This window comes from Anomaloglossus baeobatrachus, chromosome 4 (genome assembly GCF_048569485.1).
Source record: "Anomaloglossus baeobatrachus isolate aAnoBae1 chromosome 4, aAnoBae1.hap1, whole genome shotgun sequence".
Taxonomy (NCBI): domain Eukaryota; kingdom Metazoa; phylum Chordata; class Amphibia; order Anura; family Aromobatidae; genus Anomaloglossus; species Anomaloglossus baeobatrachus.
In genome coordinates this window covers 16,714,816-16,738,142 of record NC_134356.1, presented here as the reverse complement: position 1 = coordinate 16,738,142, position 23,327 = coordinate 16,714,816, and the positions used below count along the sequence as shown (strand labels likewise).

Genomic DNA, 23,327 nt, shown 5'->3' with positions numbered 1-23,327 from the left:
AGTAGATTATATTTAGGCAGCAGTTTGCACTTCACATTTTTTTATCTTAGTGATTTCCATAATTGGACATAATAGGAATTTATTTTAAATGATCAAATAAAGGTTAATTTTTAACTCCAAAATAATAATAAATATAATAATAATAATAATAATAATAAATCTGTGAAATAATTAAATTATTTTTGGAGGACACATTTATTAAACGTTCAGTGAATGGGAAGTACAGGGGGTTAAAGATATATAGACAAATGAAAACAGACTGAGGGAGATTGCTCATTCATCCTCTTCTTCGTCTTCATCATCCTCTCTCTTGCACTTTTCAGGCTCAGCAGGGACTTCTTTTGCTCTATCTAGTTTGCCTTTGTACAGATACAGCGCCATATCCTTGCACGTCTTCAGTTTGGATGTTTTCTTCTCTTAAGGCTCCTTGTTCTCTGATAAAATGTTATTCCACATCTCTCCTAATTTCTTTGCCTCGTCCCCAATGGTCAGACCTGGCTGCTGCCCTCTGATTTCAGGACGGAAGTTGGAGCAAAACAAAAAGAAAACAGAGGGAGCATTTGGGTCATTTTTCTTTACTGTTTCTCCTCTGGTGGCATGTAAGCTTTCATTTCACTTTCATAACGACATTTTCCCTGCTTTGGAGCAGACAAAGTTTTCCCCTGTTCCCAGCACTGACTGGAGAATTTTACATGTTCAGACTTGCATCTGGATGATTTTCCTTCTGCTCTTCTCTGCAAGTCTGTACAAAGTAGACATAGGAGGACACTATATTGTAAACACTGCTGTATATACTGTACACTCTGCAATATTATTATGGACACTTACAAGGCTATTAATCAGTGCTGAATATATTGTACATACTTCTGTATACATTATACACTGTATACATTGCACACCATGTTCAGTTATATACACTACACAGTACTGTACATATTGTATACACTGTATACCTTAATCTATTATTATGGACACTTATAATGCTGTTGATTGGTGGTGATTGTGCAGCATGTACAGCGGTGCTCTGTGTGTGGATTCTGCATTTTGTGTCTCCGCTTCTTTTGAAGCCATCGCCCGATCACAGCTCTTCCCTCCATTACAGGACTCAGAGATTAAAGCTTCACAGAGGATAAGACACAATCTTGTGCCGGAGATCGCACTCATCCTCCTCCGGGTGTGATCCACTAATGTGGGACGTGTCCTCCCCCCAATACTCTGCACACACGGGATAGATTTATATTCCAGCTCCGGGAGGTGCAGGCAGCGGAGGCCATCGCCTGTGTTACCCTTCTGGGCTGTCAGCAGCTCCAGGTCGCCCCCACATCGTACAATCCGCTTTCTGCACGATATATATTGTAGTGAAGATCCCTGTGGTGGTGACAAGAGCCGGGAATAGGAGGACGAGCTCCCGCAGCAGGTTTATCTTCCCGGACACTCAGTGATGAGCAGATCGGGAGGACGGCGGCGCTGATCCCGGGATCCTCTCCGCTCTTTCCCGGCATCTCTGGCAGTGACGGCCACACACGCTCCGCGGAGATGATGGCGGAGGAGAAGTGATGGCGGAAGCCCCTCACCCGTCCGGCTGTAGCCGATAATATAGAGCTTTTATCCCGGGCAGGGAAGCACAAGGGGAGAGCGGAGCTTCACTGGGCTCAGCCGGGAGAAGGCGGGGCCTGTGCTGAGTGTCAGCCAATAGAAGCTCAGAACGGTGCAGCTCAGCAGCCAATCAGTGCGCAGTAAGACTGTATATATAACAGGCGCCTCCAGCTCTGGCCTCAGTATTTTCCTCTCAGGAGATTTTTGTGCTTATTTCCCGCTCACACGATGGCAGAGACCGCACCGGCCGCCGCTCCTCCTCCCGCCGAACCGGCCGCCAAATCTAAGAAGGCGCCGAAGAAATCCGGGGCCGCCAAGAAAAGCAGCAAATCCTCCGGTCCCAGCGCCTCCGAGCTGCTCATGAAAGCCGTGTCCGCCTCCAAGGAGCGCAGTGGGGTGTCTCTGGCCGCCCTGAAGAAGCTTCTGTCTGCCGGAGGATACGATGTGGAGAGGAATAACAGCCGCCTGAAGCTGGCCATCAAGGCTCTGGTCAACAAGGGCTCCCTGCTCCAGGTGAAGGGCAGCGGCGCCTCCGGGTCCTTCAAGCTGAACAAGAAGCAGGAGACGAAGGACAAAGCGGCCAAGAAGAAGCCAGCAGCTGCGGCCAAGCCTAAGAAGCCGGCAGCCAAGAAAGCGGCCAAATCTCCGAAGAAGCCCAAGAAGGTTCCGGCCGCGGCCAAGAAAAGCCCGAAAAAGACCAAGAAGCCCGCAGCACCCGCCAAGAAAGCGGCAAAGAGCCCCAAGAAGCCGAAGACTGCTCCAAAGCCCAAGAAGGTGACGAAGAGTCCGGCTAAGAAGGCGACTAAAGCCAAGAAGCCCGCGGCCAAGAAATAAGCGGGAGCCGGTCTGTCCTCCTACCACAAAGGCTCTTCTCAGAGCCACCACCTTGTCCTGCAGAGCTGTATGATCAGTGCCACCACCTTGTCCTGCAGAGCTGTATGATCAGTGCCACCACCTTGTCCTGCAGAGCTGTATGATCAGTGCCACCACCTTGTCCTGCAGAGCTGTACGATCAGTGCCACCACCTTGTCCTGCAGAGCTGTACGATCAGTGTCACCACCTTGTCCTGCAGAGCTGTATGATCAGTGTCACCACCTTGTCCTGCAGAGCTGTATGATCAGTGTCACCACCTTGTCCTGCAGAGCTGTATGATCAGAGCCACCACCTTGTCCTGCAGAACTGTATGATCAGTGCCACCACCTTGTCCTGCAGAGCTGTATGATCAGTGCCACCACCTTGTCCTGCAGAGCTGTATGATCAGTGTCACCACCTTGTCCTGCAGAGCTGTACGATCAGTGTCACCACCTTGTTCTGCAGAGCTGTATGATCAGTGCCACCACCTTGTCCTGCAGAGCTGTATGATCAGAGCCACCACCTTGTCCTGCAGAACTGTATGATCAGTGTCACCACCTTGTCCTGCAGAGCTGTATGATCAGTGTCATTCTTGTCCTGCAGAGCTGTATGATCAGAGCCACCACCTTGTCCTGCAGAGCTGTATGATCAGTGTCACTACCTTGTCCTGCAGAGCTGTATGATCAGTGTCACCACCTTGTCCTGCAGAACTGTATAATCAGTGCCGCCACCTTGTCCTGCAGAGCTGTATGATCAGTGCCACACCTTGTCCTGCAGAGCTGTATGATCAGTGCCACCACCTTGTCCTGCAGAGCTGTATGATCAGTGTCACCACCTTGTTCTGCAGAGCTGTACGATCAGTGTCACCACCTTGTTCTGCAGAGCTGTATGATCAGTGCCACCACCTTGTCCTGCAGAGCTGTATGATCAGAGCCACCACCTTGTCCTGCAGAGCTGTATGATCAGTGCCACCACCTTGTCCTGCAGAACTGTATGATCAGTGTCACCACCTTGTCCTGCAGAGCTGTATGATCAGTGTCATTCTTGTCCTGCAGAGCTGTATGATCAGAGCCACCACCTTGTCCTGCAGAGCTGTATGATCAGTGTCACCACCTTGTCCTGCAGAGCTGTATGATCAGTGTCACCACCTTGTCCTGCAGAACTGTATAATCAGTGCCGCCACCTTGTCCTGCAGAGCTGTATGATCAGTGCCACCACCTTGTCCTGCAGAGCTGTATGATCAGTGCCACCACCTTGTCCTGCAGAGCTGTATGATCAGTGCCACCACCTTGTCCTGCAGAGCTGTATGATCAGAGCCACCACCTTGTCCTGCAGAGCTGTATGATCAGTGTCACCACCTTATCCTGCAGAGCTGTATGATCAGTGTCACCACCTTATCCTGCAGAGCTGTGTGATCAGTGTCACCACCTTATCCCGCAGAGCTGTATGATCAGTGCCACCACCTTGTCCTGCAGAGCTGTATGATCAGTGTCACCAGCTTGTCCTGCAGAGCTGTATGATCAGTCACCACCTTGTCCTGCAGAGCTGTATGATCAGTGCCACCACCTTGTCCTGCAGAGCTGTATGATCAGTGCCACCACCTTGTCCTGCAGAGCTGTATGATCAGTGTCACCACCTTGTTCTGCAGAGCTGTACGATCAGTGCCACCACCTTGTCCTGCAGAGCTGTATGATCAGTGTCACCAGCTTGTCCTGCAGAGCTGTATGATCAGTCACCACCTTGTCCTGCAGAGCTGTATGATCAGTGCCACCACCTTGTCCTGCAGAGCTGTATGATCAGTGCCACCACCTTGTCCTGCAGAGCTGTATGATCAGTGCCACCACCTTGTCCTGCAGAGCTGTATGATCAGAGCCACCACCTTGTCCTGCAGAGCTGTATGATCAGTGTCACCACCTTATCCTGCAGAGCTGTATGATCAGTGTCACCACCTTATCCTGCAGAGCTGTGTGATCAGTGTCACCACCTTATCCCGCAGAGCTGTATGATCAGTGCCACCACCTTGTCCTGCAGAGCTGTATGATCAGTCACCACCTTGTCCTGCAGAGCTGTATGATCAGTGTCACCACCTTATCCTGCAGAGCTGTATGATCAGTGCCACCACCTTATCCTGCAGAGCTGTATGATCAGTGTCACCACCTTATCCTGCAGAGCTGTGTGATCAGTGTCACCACCTTATCCCGCAGAGCTGTATGATCAGTGCCACCACCTTGTCCTGCAGAGCTGTATGATCAGTGTCACCACCTTGTCCTGCAGAGCTGTATGATCAGTGTCACCACCTTGTCCTGCAGAGCTGTATGATCAGTGTCACCACCTTGTCCTGCAGAGCTGTATGATCAGTGCCACCACCTTGTCCTGCAGAGCTGTATGATCAGTGACACCACCTTGTCCTGCAGAGCTGTATGATCAGTGCCACCACCTTGTCCTGCAGAGCTGTATGATCAGTGACACCACCTTGTCCTGCAGAGCTGTATGATTAGTGCCACCACCTTGTCCTGCAGAGCTGTATGATCAGTGCCACCACCTTGTCCTGCAGAGCTGTATGATCAGTGCCACCACCTTGTCCTGCAGAGCTGTATGATTAGTGCCATTCTTGTCCTGCAGAGCTGTATGATCAGTGTCACCACCTTGTCCTGCAGAGCTGTATGATTAGTGCCATTCTTGTCCTGCAGAGCTGTATGATCAGTGTCACCACCTTGTCCTGCAGAGCTGTATGATTAGTGCCATTCTTGTCCTGCAGAGCTGTGTGATCAGTGCTACTTCTTGTCCCCCTATGATCAGTGTTGTATTTCTCGCTATGTAGATCTCCGCGGTGATCTCGTGTACAGGGGACAGTAGATGGTTGTTGCCGGGGGATGTAGTGATTATGCGGGAGCTGCACTGTACAGCGCTGTGTGCGGGGAGATGGAGCTGCAGTTACATCCTGAGCCGCGAGTAGCCGGGATGTGACATCTGTGTATGAGCGGCGGTAAATGTGAGCTGCTGAGCGCATCATGGGAGGTGACAGGTGCAGGAGTGCTGAGGGGGAGGGACACAGGCAGGGTTACAACAGGGGCGGGGTTACCGAGGGCTATTCTGAAGGGCGGAGCTTCTTCTGAAGAATGATTAGTCAGAGACATAGGATAATTATTGGCTGTATAACTTTCTTTTGTGTGACGTAACCAATAGGTTGTAGGGGGCGTGTTTCTCACAGACCAATGAGGACGCGCACAGGAGGATAAATACTCTGCTCCCGGTACGGCTCTCATCATATCTGTTCTCCTTTGCACAGAATTATGGCCAGAACTAAGCAGACCGCCCGTAAATCCACCGGAGGGAAAGCTCCCCGCAAGCAGCTGGCCACTAAGGCCGCCAGGAAGAGCGCTCCCGCCACCGGCGGAGTGAAGAAGCCGCATCGCTACCGGCCGGGGACAGTCGCTCTCCGGGAGATCCGCCGCTACCAGAAATCCACCGAGCTGCTGATCCGGAAGCTTCCCTTCCAGCGCCTGGTGAGAGAGATCGCCCAGGACTTCAAGACCGATCTGCGCTTCCAGAGCTCGGCCGTCATGGCCCTGCAGGAGGCCAGCGAGGCTTATCTGGTGGGGCTGTTCGAGGACACCAACCTGTGCGCCATCCACGCCAAGAGGGTCACCATCATGCCCAAAGACATCCAGCTGGCCCGCCGCATCCGCGGGGAGAGGGCGTAGATCTGTCCCGCACCCCCGAGCACAACACAAAGGCTCTTTTCAGAGCCACCAAATCCTCCCTCAGACGAGCTGATTCCCGGCCTCTGATTCTGCCTCAAGCGCGGTCTCTGCTGAGTTTCCTGTTGCTTATTTTCTCTGCTCTGTCAGCACAAGCCGCAGTGTCCGCCTGGATCTGGATTATCGCACCGGTGGTTTTTTTTTACTATCTGTCCTCTTACTTGGAGCGGCTCATTGTGTGGCGCCCCCTTATTGTGAGGGGTGTTGGAGCTTTATTTCATGCCCATAGGCTCCATTGTTCTTATCCTCTAGATCGATCTATTGTTACACTGGTTCTTCTCAGGCGCCACTGATCCTGGAGACGCTACAATTCCTGCTGTGTCGGGTGCAGTGATCGGATTGTGTGACGCTGGAGCAGGAGATGCTGTGGTTACTTCTTGCGGCTCCGGTCCCGTCAGGATCACAGCGATCAGTGACGGACGGAGGAAGGTTCCGCTGCTATGTTCATGCGCCTTGTGATGCGGTTATTGGGATCCGGTGTCTGATGTCGCCGGTGTCTGATGTCGGGGGCTGTGAGATCTGAAGATGTCGCAGGGGGATCCTCACTCCAGGGCGCTGTTCTGTTTGGAGAATATCTGCAGGTTGTGCGGAGATTGTATCGGGCTGTGATTTCGCTCTGCTCAAATAGTGCCGTGTTTGTAATTAGTTAAGACTCGTGAGAAAGATAAAGAACAAACTTCATCCTCTGCAGATCGCACAGATCTGTGTCGGGTGCTGGAAATCTGCGGATTGTAGAAATCTCAGCAGAACGTCCCCCCTGAGGCCGCGTGTTACACGATGGAGACAAAGAGCGGGAGGAGCTATCGGGCACTGAGCGGGAACTTCAAAATTCGGTTTTCAGCCAATCATCACTTTGCAGCAAGTTTCTTGCCCCGCCCACAGGCTGCTCCGAGTTACATGCACCACGTGGTCTGTCTTATTAACCCTTCAGTGCCCGGTGTTTCTCGCCATCGTTTTCAGTTACCACAATCATTTCCTATTTCCTCAGAAGTGAGAACTGATCCGAGACTCCGCTCCTGCAGTCACTGCTTCCCCCATGTTATACGGGGCATTACCGGTCACTGCAGAGCGGGGGCAGAGTGACGGGGCCCCGGGTGCACAGCGCCGTGTAGACTGCGGGGTTTATAGCACTGTATGGAGATCTGTAGTATGGGGGAGATACAGAGGAGAAAAGCTGCTGATATGATGGCAGAGAGAAGGCAACCAATGAGCTGCAGGGGGCGGAGTTGGTTCCGTTTCCCTTAGTCACCCAGTAGAACAGCGATGTGCCAGCAGTGTGATTTGCATGGCCGGGCTATAAATACGGCCGCTCTGGGAGGAGCAGGATCATTATTCTCTCTCCAGTGACGAGATCTCTCTGCTCTCATCATGCCTGATCCCGCCAAGTCCGCCCCAGCGCCCAAGAAGGGCTCCAAGAAAGCCGTGACCAAGACTCAGAAGAAGGACGGCAAGAAGCGGAGGAAGAGCCGGAAGGAGAGCTATGCCATCTACGTGTACAAGGTGCTGAAGCAGGTGCACCCCGACACCGGCATCTCCTCCAAGGCCATGGGCATCATGAACTGCTTCGTCGGTGACATCTTCGAGCGCATCGCAGGGGAAGCCTCCCGCCTGGCGCACTACAACAAGCGCCACACCATCACCTCCCGGGAGATCCAGACCGCCGTGCGCCTGCTGCTGCCCGGAGAGCTGGCCAAGCACGCCGTGTCCGAGGGCACCAAGGCCGTCACCAAGTACACCAGCGCCAAGTGATCACCACCGCTGCTCCGCACCACAAAGGCTCTTCTAAGAGCCGCCACATTGTCTAATCTGAGCTTTATACTGGATGGTCTCTGTTTCTGGCTGTGGCAATGATTGGAGCAGATCCTCTGCGCTGCGATGGTCGCTACAGATGAGGTTTGTGGCTGGAGGATTTCGGTGAGGATCGTGTATATGGGGGGATGGAGCTGCCCGGGGATAGTGTTACTGCCGGCACTAAATGCAAGCAATTGTCACTAACAGCTCATGTTGATTTCACTAGCTAAGGGTATATATTTAGCAGTATTTAAGTGTGTACAGGGAATATACAGCACGATATGATCGGATGCATCGTTGTATGGAGACTACAGCGCTATATGGGAATATACAGCAGTGTATGGTGTTTGCTGGATTGAAGGTTGTGACTAACATCATCGCTGTATTTTGAATGGAGTCAGAGGTCATTATAAATAGTCACTTACTGAGCTCAAGGGATCTCATTCATTTACATTGCATCAAACATAAGTATATGGTGGTATACAGGACTGTATTGTGGGTTTACAGCAATATATGGAGATGTACAGAGCTATATGAGGTTCAGTTTATTATATTGGGTATACAGCCCTGTATGGGACAACACAATAAAGGAAGCATAGTGCAATAAGTGGATGACGATCATACAGTACAATATGGCGGTATACAGCATCATATGGGACTATACACTACTATATGGGGTATAGATCAATATGTTGTATCTATATGGCACTTTATACAGGTATACAGCAGCATATGGGAGTGCACACCACTAATATGTGGCTTTATGGGGTTTACAAAACAGTATATGAAGATATTCAGAATGATATTGGAATATACAGCACTATATGGGGTTTACTGGAGTGAAGGTTATGTCTATACTTAACATAATCGCGGTAGAAGCGGGAAAATAACCGGACAATGAGCGGGAAATTCAAAATCCCTAACTGTTCTGCGCTCAGCCAATCAGCAGAGGAGGAGCGAAACCGATAAATAGATTCCCCGCCCCGGGAACGCTTCTTGTCTCTTGTTCTCTTCCTGGTCCTCCCTCGCTCTATATAAAGGAGGACTGTGCGCTCGTCAGTCATAGGTTTCTGCTGAGTACGTGGAAGATGTCTGGACGCGGCAAAGGAGGGAAAGGTCTGGGGAAGGGCGGCGCCAAGCGGCACAGGAAGGTTCTCCGGGACAACATCCAGGGCATCACCAAGCCCGCCATCCGCCGTCTCGCCCGCAGAGGAGGCGTCAAGCGCATCTCTGGCCTCATCTATGAGGAGACTCGCGGTGTCCTGAAAGTCTTCCTGGAGAACGTGATCCGTGACGCCGTCACCTACACCGAGCACGCCAAGAGGAAGACCGTCACCGCCATGGACGTGGTGTACGCGCTCAAGCGCCAGGGCCGCACTCTCTACGGCTTCGGGGGTTAATACTTCTGCTCATAAAAAAACCCAAATAAATAAACCACAAAGGCTCTTCTCAGAGTCACCCACATCTTCCGAGAAGAAGCTACAGCTCCTGCTGCGGGGGAAGGGGGGAGCGATTATCTAATGTATATAGAGTGAATTCCGCACTATATGGCGGTATACTGCATTGTTTGAGTGGTGTATTTGAAGGGTTATTGCACTGTATATAGAATACAGCATACGAGTATTACACAGCGCTATATGGAGGGTGTACGAGACTATTTGGTTGGAAAGCAACATTGTGCATATAAAGCTCTATATGGGGATTAACCCCTTCACCCCCGGCCACTAAAACACCCTAATGACCGGGCCATTTTTTGCAATTCTGACCAGTGTCACTTTGACAGGTTATAACTCTGGAACGCTTCAACGGATCCCGGCGATTCTGAGATTGTTTTTTCGTGACATATTGTACTTCATGTCAGTGGTAAATTTAGGCCGATATTTTTTGCGTTTATTTGTGAAAATTTAGGAAATTTGGCGAAAATTTTGAAAATTTCGCAATTTTCAAACTTTGAAAATTTATGCCCATAAATCTGAGAAATATGTCACACAAAATAGTTACTAAATAACATTTCCCACTTGTGTACTTTACATCAGCGCAATTTTCGAAACAAATTTTTTTCCGTTAGGAAGTTAGAAGGGGTCAAAGGTCATCAGCAAATTCTCATTTTTCCAACAAAATTTACAAAATAATTTTTTTTAGGGACCACATCACATTTGAGGTGACTTTGAGAGGCCGAGGTGACAGAAAATACCCAAAAGTGACCCCATTCTAAAAACTACACCCCTCACTCTGCTCAAAACCACATCCAATAAGTTTATTAACCCTTTAGGTGCTTCACAGGAACCAAAGAAATGTGGAAGGAAAAAATGAAAATTTTACTTTTTAACACAAAAATGTTACTTTAGCCATAAAATTTTCATTTTTACAAGGGAGAAAAGAGAAAGTACACAATACAATTTATTGTGCATGTTCTCCTGAGTACGCTGATACCCCATATGTGGTAAAAATCAATTGTTTGGGCGCACGGCAGAGCTCGGAAGGGAAGGAGCGCCATTTGAATTTTTGAACGCAAAATTAACTGCACTCATTAGCGGACGCCATGTCGGGTTTGAAGACCCCCTGAGGTGCCTAACCAATGGAGCTCCCCCACAAGTGACCCCATTTTGGAAACTAGAGCCCTCAAATAATTTTTCTAGATGTTTGGTGAGCACTTTGAACCCCTGGGGGCTTCACAGAAGTTTATAGCGTTCAGCCGTGAAAAGAAAAATTTTTTTTTACCACAAAACGGTTGCTTCAACTAGGTAGCTTTTTTTTTCACAAGGGTAACAGGAAAAAATGCACCATAAAATGTATTGTGCATTTTCTCCTGAATACGCAGATACCTCATATGTGGTGGAAATCAAATCTTTGGACACACGGCAGTGCTCGGAAGGCAAGGAGCGCCATTTGAATTTTTGAGTGCAAAATTAGCTGCACTCATTAGCGGACGCCATGTGGGGTATGAAGACCCCCTGAGGTGCCTAAACAATGGAGCTCCCCCACAAGTGACCCCATTTTGGAAACTAGAGCCCTCAAATAATTTTTCTAGATGTTTGGTGAGCACTTTGAACACCTGGGGGCTTCACAGAAGTTTATAGCGTTGAGCCGTGAAAAGAAAAAAAAATTTTTTTACCACAAAACGTTTGCTTCAACTAGGTAGCTTTTTTTTCACAAGGCTATCAGGAAAAAATGCACCATAAAATGTATTGTGCATTTTCTCCTGAGTACACAGATACCTCATATGTGGTGGAAAGTAATTGTTTGGGCGCATGGCGGGGTTCAGAAGAGAAGGAGCGCCATTTGACAGCAAAATTGGTTGGAATCATTAGCGGACGCCATGTCACGTTTGGAGACCCCCTATGGTGCCTAAACAGTGGAGCTCCCCCACAAGTGACACCATTTTGGAAACTAGAGCCCTCAAATAATTTTTCTAGATGTTTGGTGAGCACTTTGAACACCTGGGGGCTTCACAGAAGTTTATAGCGTTGAGCCTTGAAAAGAATTTTTTTTTTTTTTACCACAAAACGGTTGCTTCAACTAGGTAGCTTTTTTTTTCACAAGGGTAACAGGAAAAAATGCACCATAAAACGTATTGTGCAATTTCTCCTGAGTACGCAGATACCTCATATGTGGTGGAAAGTAATTGTTTGAGCGCATGGCGGGGCTCAGAAGAGAAGGAGCGCCATTTGACTTTTCAAACGCACAGACGCGGTGCACTGATCGGCCGCTGCAGGACGCATGGTCGGATGCGATAAAAAAAAGCGTCGGGGATACGTAAAAAAGTCACGCCAAAAATTGACCATGGATGCCGATCCGTTATCTGCATCCCTGATCAGCGCTTGGCGGGACGCACGGACGGATGCGATACAAAAAGCGTCGGGGATACGGAAAAAAGTCACGCCAAAAATTGACCATGGATGCCGATCCGTTATCTGCATCCCTGATCAGCGCTTGGCGGGACGCACGGATGGATGCGATACAAAAAGCGTCGGGGATACGGAAAAAAAAGTCACGCCAAAAATTGAGCAGGGATGCCGATCCGTTATCTGCATCCCTGATCAGCGCTTGGCGGGACGCACGGACGGATGAGGTGTAAAAATGGACAGGGGATACGGAAAAAAAAAAAAAAAGTTATACTCACAGTACCCAGAGGACTAGCAGGAGGATCACTGACCAGAAGAGCTGCAGAGCAACAGATGGCAGAGAGATGGACAGCTTTACAGGAGCAGCAGGCAGATCAGCAGAATGCCCAGGAAGGACCCAGCGATGGACGCAGATGTGATCAGGCCGGTGAAGACAGGTAAGAGGACGTCGGGGGAGAGCAGAGGGGGAGAGGGGGGGGTGAGAGCAGAGGGGGGGTTGAGAGCAGAGGGGGGGTTGAGAGCAGAGGGGGTTGAGAGCAGAGGGGGAGGGGGGAGAGCAGAGGGGGAGACCGGAGAGGGAGCTGCAGAAGCAGAATCAGAATAAAGATAATGGGGGAGGCAGTCAGATCGCGGGGGGAGCAGATCGGGATGTCGGGGGGAGGGGGGTTGGGGGGAGCAGATCGCGGGGGGGGCACGGCAGGGGCTATCACGGCAGCGCGCAGGGGCACCACGGGAGCGCGCACGGGCTGCAAAGTGAGCACAGTACTCACGTGCAGCAGCAGTAGCGGTGACCTTAGCGGCGGCGGCGGCAGCAGCAGCGGTGGCGTGGTACCACAAGTACCAGCCACTGCACGCTGCAGCCATGTTGGGGGAGGGCTCGCAGGCCAGCACAGGCCTGGGGAGGGCGACCACCGGCAGATCAGACCGCCCCACTGCACACTGATTGGAGCGATTGCGCGTCATAGCACGATCGCTCCAATCAGTGCTGCAGGGGCTGGGGGCGGCATGTTTGAGGTCCACCTATGATATGCTGCAGCAGCTGCGGCATCTCATAGCTGGATCTCACAGGATCGCACTAATTCGGGCATTATTTTTGCCGAAATTAGTGCGATCGATGTGGTTGGCGGTTCAGATTTGAACAGCCAATCACATCGATCGTCGATAGGGGGTGGCGATGCCGCCCCCCCTGGGGTCAAGCAAAGGTCCCCTGCTGTAAGAAACAGCAGGGGACATCATTTGAAAGCCGTTGCTATGGCCACGGCAATCAAATGAAGTTTAGGCCGTAAAATTACGTCCCTTTTCGTTAAGTCACGTTAAAATAGGACGTAATTTTACGGCCCACGGTCGTGAAGGGGTTAAAAGGCTGAAGGGTGTGCAGTGCTCTATGGGGGCATGCAACAATGTGGGACTTCATAGCAGTGTATGGGGGTATAAGGCTCGATAATTGAAGCTCTATATTAGGGTTACACGTAGCTATAGAGCGTACAGCACTGTAGATATATAGCAATGTAGAGAGCATATAAGAGTTTACAGCACTATATGGAGAGATACCGCCCTATATGGGGAGTAAACTGCACTAACTACCAGTATATGGAGTAGTGATGGGTAGTTCGTGAGTGAGTAGTTCAAAATGAACTAATCTTCAGAGTGACCTAGTTCATCTATCACCTCCTGACAGAGATTAGTTCATTATGAACTAAACAGGAGTGGGAGGAGACAGTGATCCCTCTACAGCTCCAGGGGGCTCCTGATCTCACACTGGCTGTTTATAGTGTAACGAGGCGAGCAGCTCTGGCTAGTTTCACACTTGCGCTATTTTGACGCAAACGGAATCCGTCACTAATGTAGTACAGTTCATTTATTTACAGTGGACGTGCGTTACTATGGCGCGTGTGTGTCATGCAGTACCCGCTTGTGTCCACACGATGTCGCGCTTCCACTGTAAATAAATGAACTGTACTACATTAATGACGGATTCCGTTTGCGTCAAAATAGCGCAAGTGTGAGTGGGCCCACTGACTGTTTTGTGATTGAAAAGGACATGGAGACTGACATTGCACAGGATGGTGCTGCCACCTTGTGGACAAGTGCTGAAATTGCTTGAGAAGCGAATACTGTAAAATCTGATCCCCTCCCACAGGGAGTGGTTGTACAGAAAAAGTGCGGGAAAGAAGGTCACTGAGCTTCTGGAGTTGGACCTGAACAGATCTGCCTCGGACTGCCCTCATCGCTGAAGTGTGAGGGGTTGCCAGAACTGCTGCAGACGTGATACTGGACTCAAGGGACCTCTGGACCGTCTCCTTCCTCCGTACCAAGAGACTGTAAGCTAGTCCTCTGTTGAGAGGGCTGAAGATCTTCCCATCTCTCTCCCTTGGAGTCGCCGCTGTTTACCCGGAGTCCAGGCCTGCTACGTGGGAGCCCTCCCTCCTTGTGTTTTGGACTGGTAATATAACCCATAGGGCAAGTCAGGGACAGAATTCTTGTTTATCATTGCTGGTTTTTTTGTGTTCTGCGCCGTGTGTCCGAAGTTAGAGACCCGGATAGCAAACTCTGGTTATGTGTGCTGCTAAGCCAGCTGCGTGTGTCATTGAGATGTTTACCAGTAAAGAAATGTACCCTTGCATAAAATCTGAGCGTGGGGATTTTGTTGGCGCAGATTATGGGAACTCAGCCGCGGTCAGACCTGCGGCCACTTCATCTGGCGTAGTCGGCAGGATCTGTGACCAGCAAAATCCCCTCCCGGTGGTAGCTTATTGTCAGACAGCTCCTCCGGCGTCTATTGTAAATCAAGTGAGGAAGTTTAATGGACGGAATTACCCTGTACCTGAATGGGCGGAACAACTTAGGATAGTGGGGGAAATGTATAATGCTGACCCTAAGACCTTAGCGGAAATGGCTATGCTGATGTTAGAGGGGGAGGCATGGACGACAGTCAGACTGGAGACGGTTAGGGGCCAGCGTACATTAGATGACTTGGTGCGGGTGCTAGAGAACACCTATGGGCCGACCAGATACCTGGGAACACTGCGCTACATGTTCTTCCAGCGTACACAGCTCAAGTGGGAGGACATTCCCCGAAATGCGAACGCCCTCCAAGTACTGCTGGAACAAGCCTGCAAAAATGGAGAAAATCTAGCTGATACATCCTCCCGCGACCTGGTGCTGAGGGACCAATTCGTAATAGGACTGAGAGATCCGTATCTCAACCGCTCATTGCAGGACTTACTCCGGATGAATCCAGCCCTTACGTTTGCTGAGGTTAAACAAGAAGCCATAGAACGTTCTAGGGGACCTGTTACAGGAACAGAGACTTATACCGCTACTTGCAGATCCATGTACAGTACAAATACTCCGAACAGCGACACGGAGGAACTGAAGCAGATGGTGGCGGACTTACAGAAGCAGGTGCTGCAGCTCGCACTAGACCGACAAGCAGATGGGCAAGTGAGACGGCAAACTAGCCGGCCTATGGGAAAGTGCTGGACATGTGGTGACCCCCGTCACAGAGCAAACCGTTGCCCCCAGAACTCCTTCCAACCCGACCCGCAGCCGTTCCATCGAATGGACTCTCAAACACCCCAGCAAGCGGAGTTTCACTCGAAACAGCGGGTGGAGCCCCAGGCCTATTCACTAGAACCGCCAAGCCGTGCCTCTCAACAGCAGCCACCTTTAAACTAGACACCCCGGCTGAGGAGGCTCACTCGACCGGGAAGGCCAAAGAAAAAAGGAGCCAACAAAGGAGCAAGCTTGCATCAAACAGCCCTACACTAAAAGTAATGCTAGAGGGGGTTGCCGTGCAAAGACTAATGGATACTGGATCCCAGGTGTCCACCATCTCAGAGCAGTTTTACGAGAAATATCTACAACCACGGGCTGCCTATGACCCGAATAACGTCATCAAGATCAAAGCGGCCAATAATCTACCCATTCCAGTAACGGGAGTAGCTTGGATGAACACCGAAATGTGTGGACAGGACCTCGGGAAGAGGGGGATAATCGTGGTCAAAGAAGGCTTCGGTTCGGAAACGCCCATGATTATTGGAATGAACATCCTGAAAGACCTGGACCTGGTATTGTTTACCAAGCGGGCACCCAAGTACTGGCAGGAAGTTACCACACACGGGGCCACCCGCCGAGCATTCCGAAGAGTGGTTCGGGCCTACAGCAAATGGCAGAGGAACAACGGCCCATAGCCACTATTACCATGCATCGCCACACTAGGATCACCTTACCGGCTGAAAAGGAGACAATTATCTCGCTACCCCTTAGCACCACAAGACCGCTTGAAGGCGTGGAGGTACTGATTGAGGCGCAAACCCCGAGGGAGGGAAAACTGAACCCATTAGTCACTCACACTCTGGCTGTCGTGAGGAGGGGAAGGATCCCTGTCCGTCTGAGCAATACGGCTAGTGTAGGCGTCGACCTAGAAGCGGGGACGCAGCTCGCCAGAGTCTACGCCCTACCTACAGAGGTGAATCCCAAGGGCCCCCTCCAGTTTGCCCCATCGACAGAGGGAGACTGGACAGTGACTGTCTCCACCATGGCCACCGCCACAGATGACAATGAAGCTGGAAAGGAGCTGCTAGAGAAGTGTCAGCTGGATACATCCCAATACTCTAAGCAGGAAGTTTCCCAGGTGGAAAAACTACTACAGGAACACCAGGCGTCCTTTGCCCGGCATGACACCGACTTTGGATGCACCACCAGTATCCAACACGAGATCCCTACAGGTAACCCTAATCCTATCCGTGAGAGATACCGGCAGATACCACCCCAGCGATACCAAGAAGTGAAAAGCTTCCTGAACTCCATGCCGGAGTGGTACGAGAGAGCCAGAGCCCCTGGGCTTCACCGGTGGTAATAGTTAAAAAGAAAGACGGATCCCTGAGGTTCTGTGTGGACTACCGCCGCCTGAATGCTTGCACCGCCCGGGACTCATACCCTTTGCCGAGGATCGAAGAATCCCTGACGGCTCTGAAGAAAGCCAAGTACTTTTCCTCCCTGGATCTGGCCAGCGGAAAGGACAGAGAAAAGACCGCTTTCATCCTATCCATGGGCCTGTACGAGTTTGACAGGATGCCCTTCGGCCTGAACAACGCGCCGGGAGACTTTCCAGAGGCTGATGGAGCGCTGCTTGGGAGACTTCAATTTCGAATTCACCCTCATCTACCTTGATGACATTGTGGTCTATTCAGCCACGTTCAAAGAACATCTACAGAAGCTGGGCCGCGTGTTCGTTCCATATTCTTCGTTCCAGAGGTTAAGGGAACATGGCTTGAAGTTGAAACCCAGCAAGTGCTGTCTTCTACAGCAGGAGATCGATTACCTGGGCCACAGGATCTCGACCGAAGGTGTGCAACCATCGACGAAGAAAATAGCCGCCGTACGGGACTGGCTCCAACCCACAACTGTCAAGGAGGTCAGGGCATTCCTGGGACTGGAAGGCTACTACTGCCGGTTTGTCAAGAACTTCGCCCGGCTTGCCACACCACTGCACGACCTGCTTCGAGGAACAACCAACAGTCCCAGAGGACACCTCATCAATTGGGGACCTACCCAAGAAGAGTCCTTCCAAGCTCTAAAAGGTGCCTTGACGTCTCCCCCCCCCCCCCGTAGTGCTGTATATCCTCCATATACTGCTGTATAAGCTGGTGTAGCGCTGTATATCCTCCATATACTGCTGTATAGGCTGCTGTAGTACTGTATATCCTCCATATACTGCTGTATAGGGGGCTGTAGTGCTGCATATCCTCCAAAAACTGCTGTATAGGCTGCTGTAGTCCTGCATATCCCCCATATACTGCTGTATAGGCTGCTGTAGCGCTGAATATCCTCCATATACTGCTGTATAGGCTGCTGTAGCGCTGAATATCCTCCATATACTGCTGTATAGGCTGCTGTAGCGCTGTATATCCTCCATATACTGCTGTATAGGCTGCTGTAGCGCTGAATATCCTCCATATACTGCTGTATAGGCTGCTGTAATGCTGTATATCCTCCATATACTGCTGTATAGGCTGCTGTAGCGCTGTATATCCTCCATATACTGCTGTATAGGCTGCTGTAGCGCTGTATATCCTCCATATACTGCTGTATAGGCTGCTGTAGTGGTGAATATACTGCTGTATAGGCTGCTGTAGTGCTGTATATCCCCCTATACTTCCTATAGAGCTGTATGGGTCCATATGCTGCTGTTAGTGATGGGGGATTTTCTTGTTTTGCTGCACAGACTCCATATAACGCTGAATAGAACACACTGCTCTCACACTGTTTTGTGTATTTTTTTACATTGCCCCTCCACTATTTTCCATGTATGATCTTTATTCCTTGAATGATGATTGTGTGATGTTACCACCGGGGGGTTTCCCATTTCCATACTGTGTTTATACTTTGGATTAACACATGTTATTTAATAATTATTATTTATTATTTTTTCAATTTATCTTTATACTATGTAGGAGACTATATGGGTGATTCAACCTCCCAGTGTTTGTTTTGTGGTATAAGCGCAGCATATGAATGGAGTGATATACCTTTCGATTTACGCTATTCAATGGAATGTACTAGCATCTCAATCCATGTCATATAGGCACTATTTTGTGCGCATGCGTTTGTCACACACAACACTTACTCTATCTGCCGCCGCTTCCTATCACGGGATCGCGCATATCATTGCTGCGGTCCCGCGGCCGGAAGTGACGACAGACACCGCACGGCCGTGCATGTGGTGCCTCCGGATGCCATACATTCTTTAAAAAGGCACCTTATTCCACACATACTTACGTTTCCCTTGATAAAGACGGCGAAACGCGTGTTGGGAAGCCCCCCAGTGGTCCCCTGCTTGTAAGTAAACCTACTGATCGATACATGATGCATTTATATGAATCAAACATTCCATAGAAGGCATAGAAAAAAATGAGAACCTGGTGGAGGAGCCACCCCAGGTTCACAGCAGCTCAAAGAGCATTTCAAAAAAAGGGAGAACACGAGCAAAATTGCTGAAAACAGTTCATAAGTTTTATTGCATAGAAATTTCAAAGTGCAAGTGCAAAAAAAAATAACATAATATACATTTGAGGGAGGAGGGGAGAAACAGATGGTAAAAAACAGAACATTGGCCTGGTGCGGACAACAGGAAATTGGCAGCATTCACAAATAGATTATATTAATATAGCCTAAATCACTGGCAAATAAGCAAAAAGATGGGTAAAGAATGTTATATCTCTGATAGGGATACAATGTCTCTAAATCACCGGCATGTAAGCATCAAATCTCGAATAAGAGACATGGGCATTCTGACCATAATAGGGAAAAGACTTAATCCCGAGTCTGCATTGGCCAGATGCAGACAAAGAGGAAAAGAAAAATTCACCAAAAAACGGTACAGATCCCAGGCTTATATAAATAATTCCCCCATGATGAAGCGGCAAGCGACTTTCTCTTAAAGCCGCGAAACGTACGTCGGGCCTCCTCTCACCATCGGACCCAGGTATAATGCGTTCCTCTACTAGGGCTTAATTCATTAACCCCCGCCACTAAAACACCCTAATGACCGGGCCATTTTTTGCAATTCTGACCAGTGTCACTTTGACAGGCTATAACTCTGGAACGCTTCAACGGATCCTGGCTATTCTGACATTGTTTTTTCGTGACATATTGTACTTCATGTCAGTTGTAAATTTAGGCCGATACTTTTTGTGTTTATTTGTGAAAATTTAGGAAATTGTGCGAAAATTTGGAAAATTTCGCAATTTTCAAACTTTGAAAATTTATGCCCATAAATCTGAGAGATATGCCACACAAAATAGTTACTAAATAACATTTCCCACTTGTCTACTTTACATCAGCGCAATTTTCGAAAGAATTTTTTTTTTCGTTAGGAAGTTAGAAGGGGTCAAAGGTCATCAGCAAATTCTAATTTTTCCAACAAAATTTACAAAATATTTTTTTTAGGGACCACATCACATTTGAAGTGACTTTTAGAGGCCGAGGTGGCAGAAAATACCCAAAAGTGACCCCATTCTAAAAACTGCACCCCTCACTCTGCTCAAAACCACATCCAAGAAGTTTATTAACCCTTTAGGTGCTTCACAGGAACCAAAGCAATGTGGAAGGAAAAAATGAAAATTTTACTTTATAACACAAAAATGTTACTTTAGCCATAAAATTTTCATTTTTACAAGGGAGAAAAGAGAAAGTGCACCCTACAATTTATTGTGCATGTTCTCCTGAGTACGCTGATACCCCATATGGGGTAAAAATCAATTGTTTGGGTGCACGGCATAGGTCGAAAGGCAAGGAGCGCCATTTGAATTTTTGAACACAAAATTAGCTGCACTCATTAGCGGACGCCATGTCGGGTTTGAAGACCCCCTGAGGTGCCTAAACAATGGAGCTCCCCCACAAGTGACCCCATTTTGGAAACTAGAGCCCTCAAATATTTTTTCTAGATGTTTGATGAGCACTTTGAACACCTGGGGGCTTCACAGAAGTTTATAACGTTGAGCAAAGAAAAGAAAAAAAAATGTTTTTTACCACAAAACTGTTGCTTTAAATAGGTAGCTTTTTTTTTTCTTCACAAGGGTATCGGGAAAAAATGCACCATAAAACATATTGTCCATTTTCTCCTGAGTACGCAGATACCTCATATGTGGTGGAAAGTAATTGTTGGGCGCATGGCGGGGCTCAGAAGAGAAGGGCACCATTTGACAGCAAAATTGATTGGAATCATTAGCGGACGCCATGTCACGTTTTTAGACACCCCCCTCCCCCCCCCATGGTGCCTAAACAGTGGAGCTCCCCCACAAATTACCCCATTTTGGAACTAGACCCCTCAAGGAATTTATCTAGATGTTTAGTGAGCCCCTTGTACCCCCAGGGGCTCCACTGAAAGTTGATAACGTTGAACCGTGAAAATTATTTATTTTTTTTTAATTTTTTTTTTAAATTTTTGCAGCAACAAGGTAGCTTTTTTTTTTTTCTTTTTACAACGGTATCAGGAAAAAATGCACCATAAAACGTATTGTGCAATTTTTCCCGAGTACGCAGATACCTCACATGTGGTGGAAATCAATTGTAACATGTAACTTGCGGAGAAGCCTGTGCACACGACCGACCGGGAACTGCAGTCCTGCCCGGGATGAGCGGGTCTTGGCCTTAGCACGAGTCTTCCCGCCTTGTTTACCGCGTCCAGCCATCGCTGCTTTGAAATATTGGCAGATATAGAAGTAAATGACGAGTGTGCCGGCTCCGGCGTATTTTATAAGCTGCTGCTCCGCCCTCCTCTTCTGTCATTGGCTGAATCTGAAGTCAGAAATGGAAATGAGACTCGTGGATCCACCAATGAGCTGCAGGGGGCGGTAATCATGACGTTAACACTGGTCACATGCCTCTGTCACCCAATAGAACAGCGATGTGACAGCAGTGCTCATTTGCATGGCCGGGCTATAATAATATAATAATAATAATAACTATAATATAATAATTATAAATAACCGGACAATGAGCGGGAAATTCAAAATCTCCAACAGTTCTGCGCTCAGCCAATCAGCAGAGGAGGGGCGGAGCAAAACAAGTAACATTTTCCGCCCCGTATTCGCGTCATCTCCCCTGTTTTCTTTCTGGTCCTCTCTCGCTGGATATAACCGAGGACTGTGCGCTCCTCAGTCATAGTTTTCTGCTGACTACGTGGAAGATGTCTGGACGCGGCAAAGGAGGGAAAGGTCTGGGGAAGGGCGGCGCCAAGCGGCACAGGAAGGGTCTCCGGGACAACATCCAGGGCATCACCAAGCCCGCCATCGGCCGTCTCGCCCGCAGAGGAGGCGTCAAGCGCATCTCCGGCCTCATCTATGAGGAGACTCGCGGCGTCCTGAAAGTCTTCCTGGAGAACGTGATCCGTGACGCCGTCACCTACACCGAGCACGCCAAGAGGAAGACCGTCACCGCCATGGACGTGGTGTACGCGCTCAAGCGCCAGGGCCGCACACTCTACGGCTTCGGGGGTTAATACTTCTGCTCCAAACCTAAAACAAAAACACAAAGGCTCTTCTCAGAGCCGCCCACATCTTCCAAGGAGAGGCTACAGCTCCTGCTGCGGGGGGAGGGGCGGGAGGTCGGCGCTGCACTCGATCATTACATCTGTTCTTTGGGCGTCTGGGATAACCGCCGTCACTGATCACTAAAGGGTTAAAAAAGCTGCTGGGAATAAACCTGTGGCTGAGGACTGAGTATGAATTCCCGCACAATGGCTGCTAATTTCTCCTTTGCGTGTGGCTGGGGGTGAATGTCTGATGTATATAGAGTATATTCAGCACTATGTGGCGGTATAATGTATTTTTTATGGGTATCCAGTGTTGTGTGGTGGGTGAACATTGTATTGTTTGGATGTTTACTGCATTTTGTGTGGGATACGCATACAAGTTTTACACAGCACTATATGAAGGGTATACAAGACTAGAAAGCACATGTTGCATATAAAGCTCTATATGGCAGTAAGGATGAAAGATATTCAGCGCCATGTGGTGACATAAAACATTATGGCGTTTATAGCAGTGTATGTTGGTATACAGCTCGAGTAAGGGCGTTATATGGAGATTGGTGGCTCAGTGGTGAGCACTGCAGTCTTGTGGTGCCTTAGTGGTTAGCACTGCAGTGTTGTGGTGGCTCGGTGGTTAGCACTGCAGTCTTGTGGTGCCTCAGTGGTTAGCACTGCAGTGTTGTGGTGGCTCGGTGGTTAGCACTGCAGTCTTGTGGTGCCTCAGTGGTTAGCACTGCAGTGTTGTGGTGGCTCGGTGGTTAGCACCGTAGTCTTGCAGCTCTGAGTTCCTGTTTTCAAATCCCACAAAGGACAACATCTGCATGGAGTGTGTAATTTTCCCCGTGTTTCTGTGCGTTTCCTCGGTTCTTCCCACACTACAATAACTGATGGGGAATTTAGATTGAGCCCCACTAGTGGCAGTGATGGTCACATCTCTAAATCTTTGACACTAAAAGCGCTATATAAGGCCTCCGACACACATCCATGCCGTCGGTACGTGTTTGGTACGTTTTTGCACGTATCGGTGGCATGGAGACACGTACATTAATGTTACCCTATGGTAACAGCCGCACACACACGTAAAACCACACAGAACGTGTGTCCGTGTCGTTTGTATGTGTGTGCATTTTTACACACTCTCAACATGTCCGTTTTTCTTCGGCATCACGCAGGCACGGACCGCTAAAGTGAATGGGTCCGTGTCTGCACGTATGTGACACGTAGCATGTCCGTGTTCTACCCGTCCGTGTGCGTTTTTTTTGGTGAATTCTGGATGCGATGTCGGTCAATCTCCCTCTGTCGGTCGGTTTCTTTCGCTGTCAGATGGTCACTCTGTCTTTCCCTCTCTGTCCGTCGGTCGGTCTCTCCCCCTCTCGCATACTCACGGATCCCCGATCAGGGGCGCGGCGCTGCACAGCTGTGAAAAACCTCCAGTGGCTTTTTCTT

At 49.3% G+C, this 23,327-nt stretch overlaps 5 protein-coding genes and 1 pseudogene across 5 annotated transcripts; 5 read left to right on the top strand and 1 right to left on the bottom strand.

The window, feature by feature from the left end:
- Nucleotides 1-273: 273 nt before the first annotated feature.
- Nucleotides 274-1,324, bottom strand: LOC142302243 (high mobility group protein B1 pseudogene; annotated as a pseudogene).
- A 500-nt stretch (nt 1,325-1,824) lies between these two features.
- Nucleotides 1,825-2,430, top strand: LOC142302242 (histone H1.5-like). Its single transcript, XM_075343320.1, has one exon. It carries the CDS (start codon nt 1,825-1,827, stop codon nt 2,428-2,430), a length of 606 nt encoding a protein of 201 aa, XP_075199435.1.
- A 3,311-nt stretch (nt 2,431-5,741) lies between these two features.
- On the top strand, nt 5,742-6,152 carry LOC142302241 (histone H3). The gene has a single exon (XM_075343319.1). It carries the CDS (start codon nt 5,742-5,744, stop codon nt 6,150-6,152), a length of 411 nt encoding a protein of 136 aa, XP_075199434.1.
- Nucleotides 6,153-7,577: 1,425 nt separating this feature from the next.
- On the top strand, nt 7,578-7,958 carry LOC142301018 (histone H2B 1.1). The gene has a single exon (XM_075342039.1). The coding sequence runs from the start codon at nt 7,578-7,580 to the stop codon at nt 7,956-7,958; it is 381 nt and encodes a 126-aa protein (XP_075198154.1).
- Nucleotides 7,959-9,079: 1,121 nt separating this feature from the next.
- Nucleotides 9,080-9,440, top strand: LOC142301020 (histone H4). The gene has a single exon (XM_075342040.1). The coding sequence runs from the start codon at nt 9,089-9,091 to the stop codon at nt 9,398-9,400; it is 312 nt and encodes a 103-aa protein (XP_075198155.1). The 5' UTR covers nt 9,080-9,088; the 3' UTR covers nt 9,401-9,440.
- Nucleotides 9,441-21,539: 12,099 nt separating this feature from the next.
- On the top strand, nt 21,540-21,851 carry LOC142301021 (histone H4-like). Its single transcript, XM_075342041.1, has one exon. It carries the CDS (start codon nt 21,540-21,542, stop codon nt 21,849-21,851), a length of 312 nt encoding a protein of 103 aa, XP_075198156.1.
- The last annotated feature ends 1,476 nt before the right edge of the window (nt 21,852-23,327 follow it).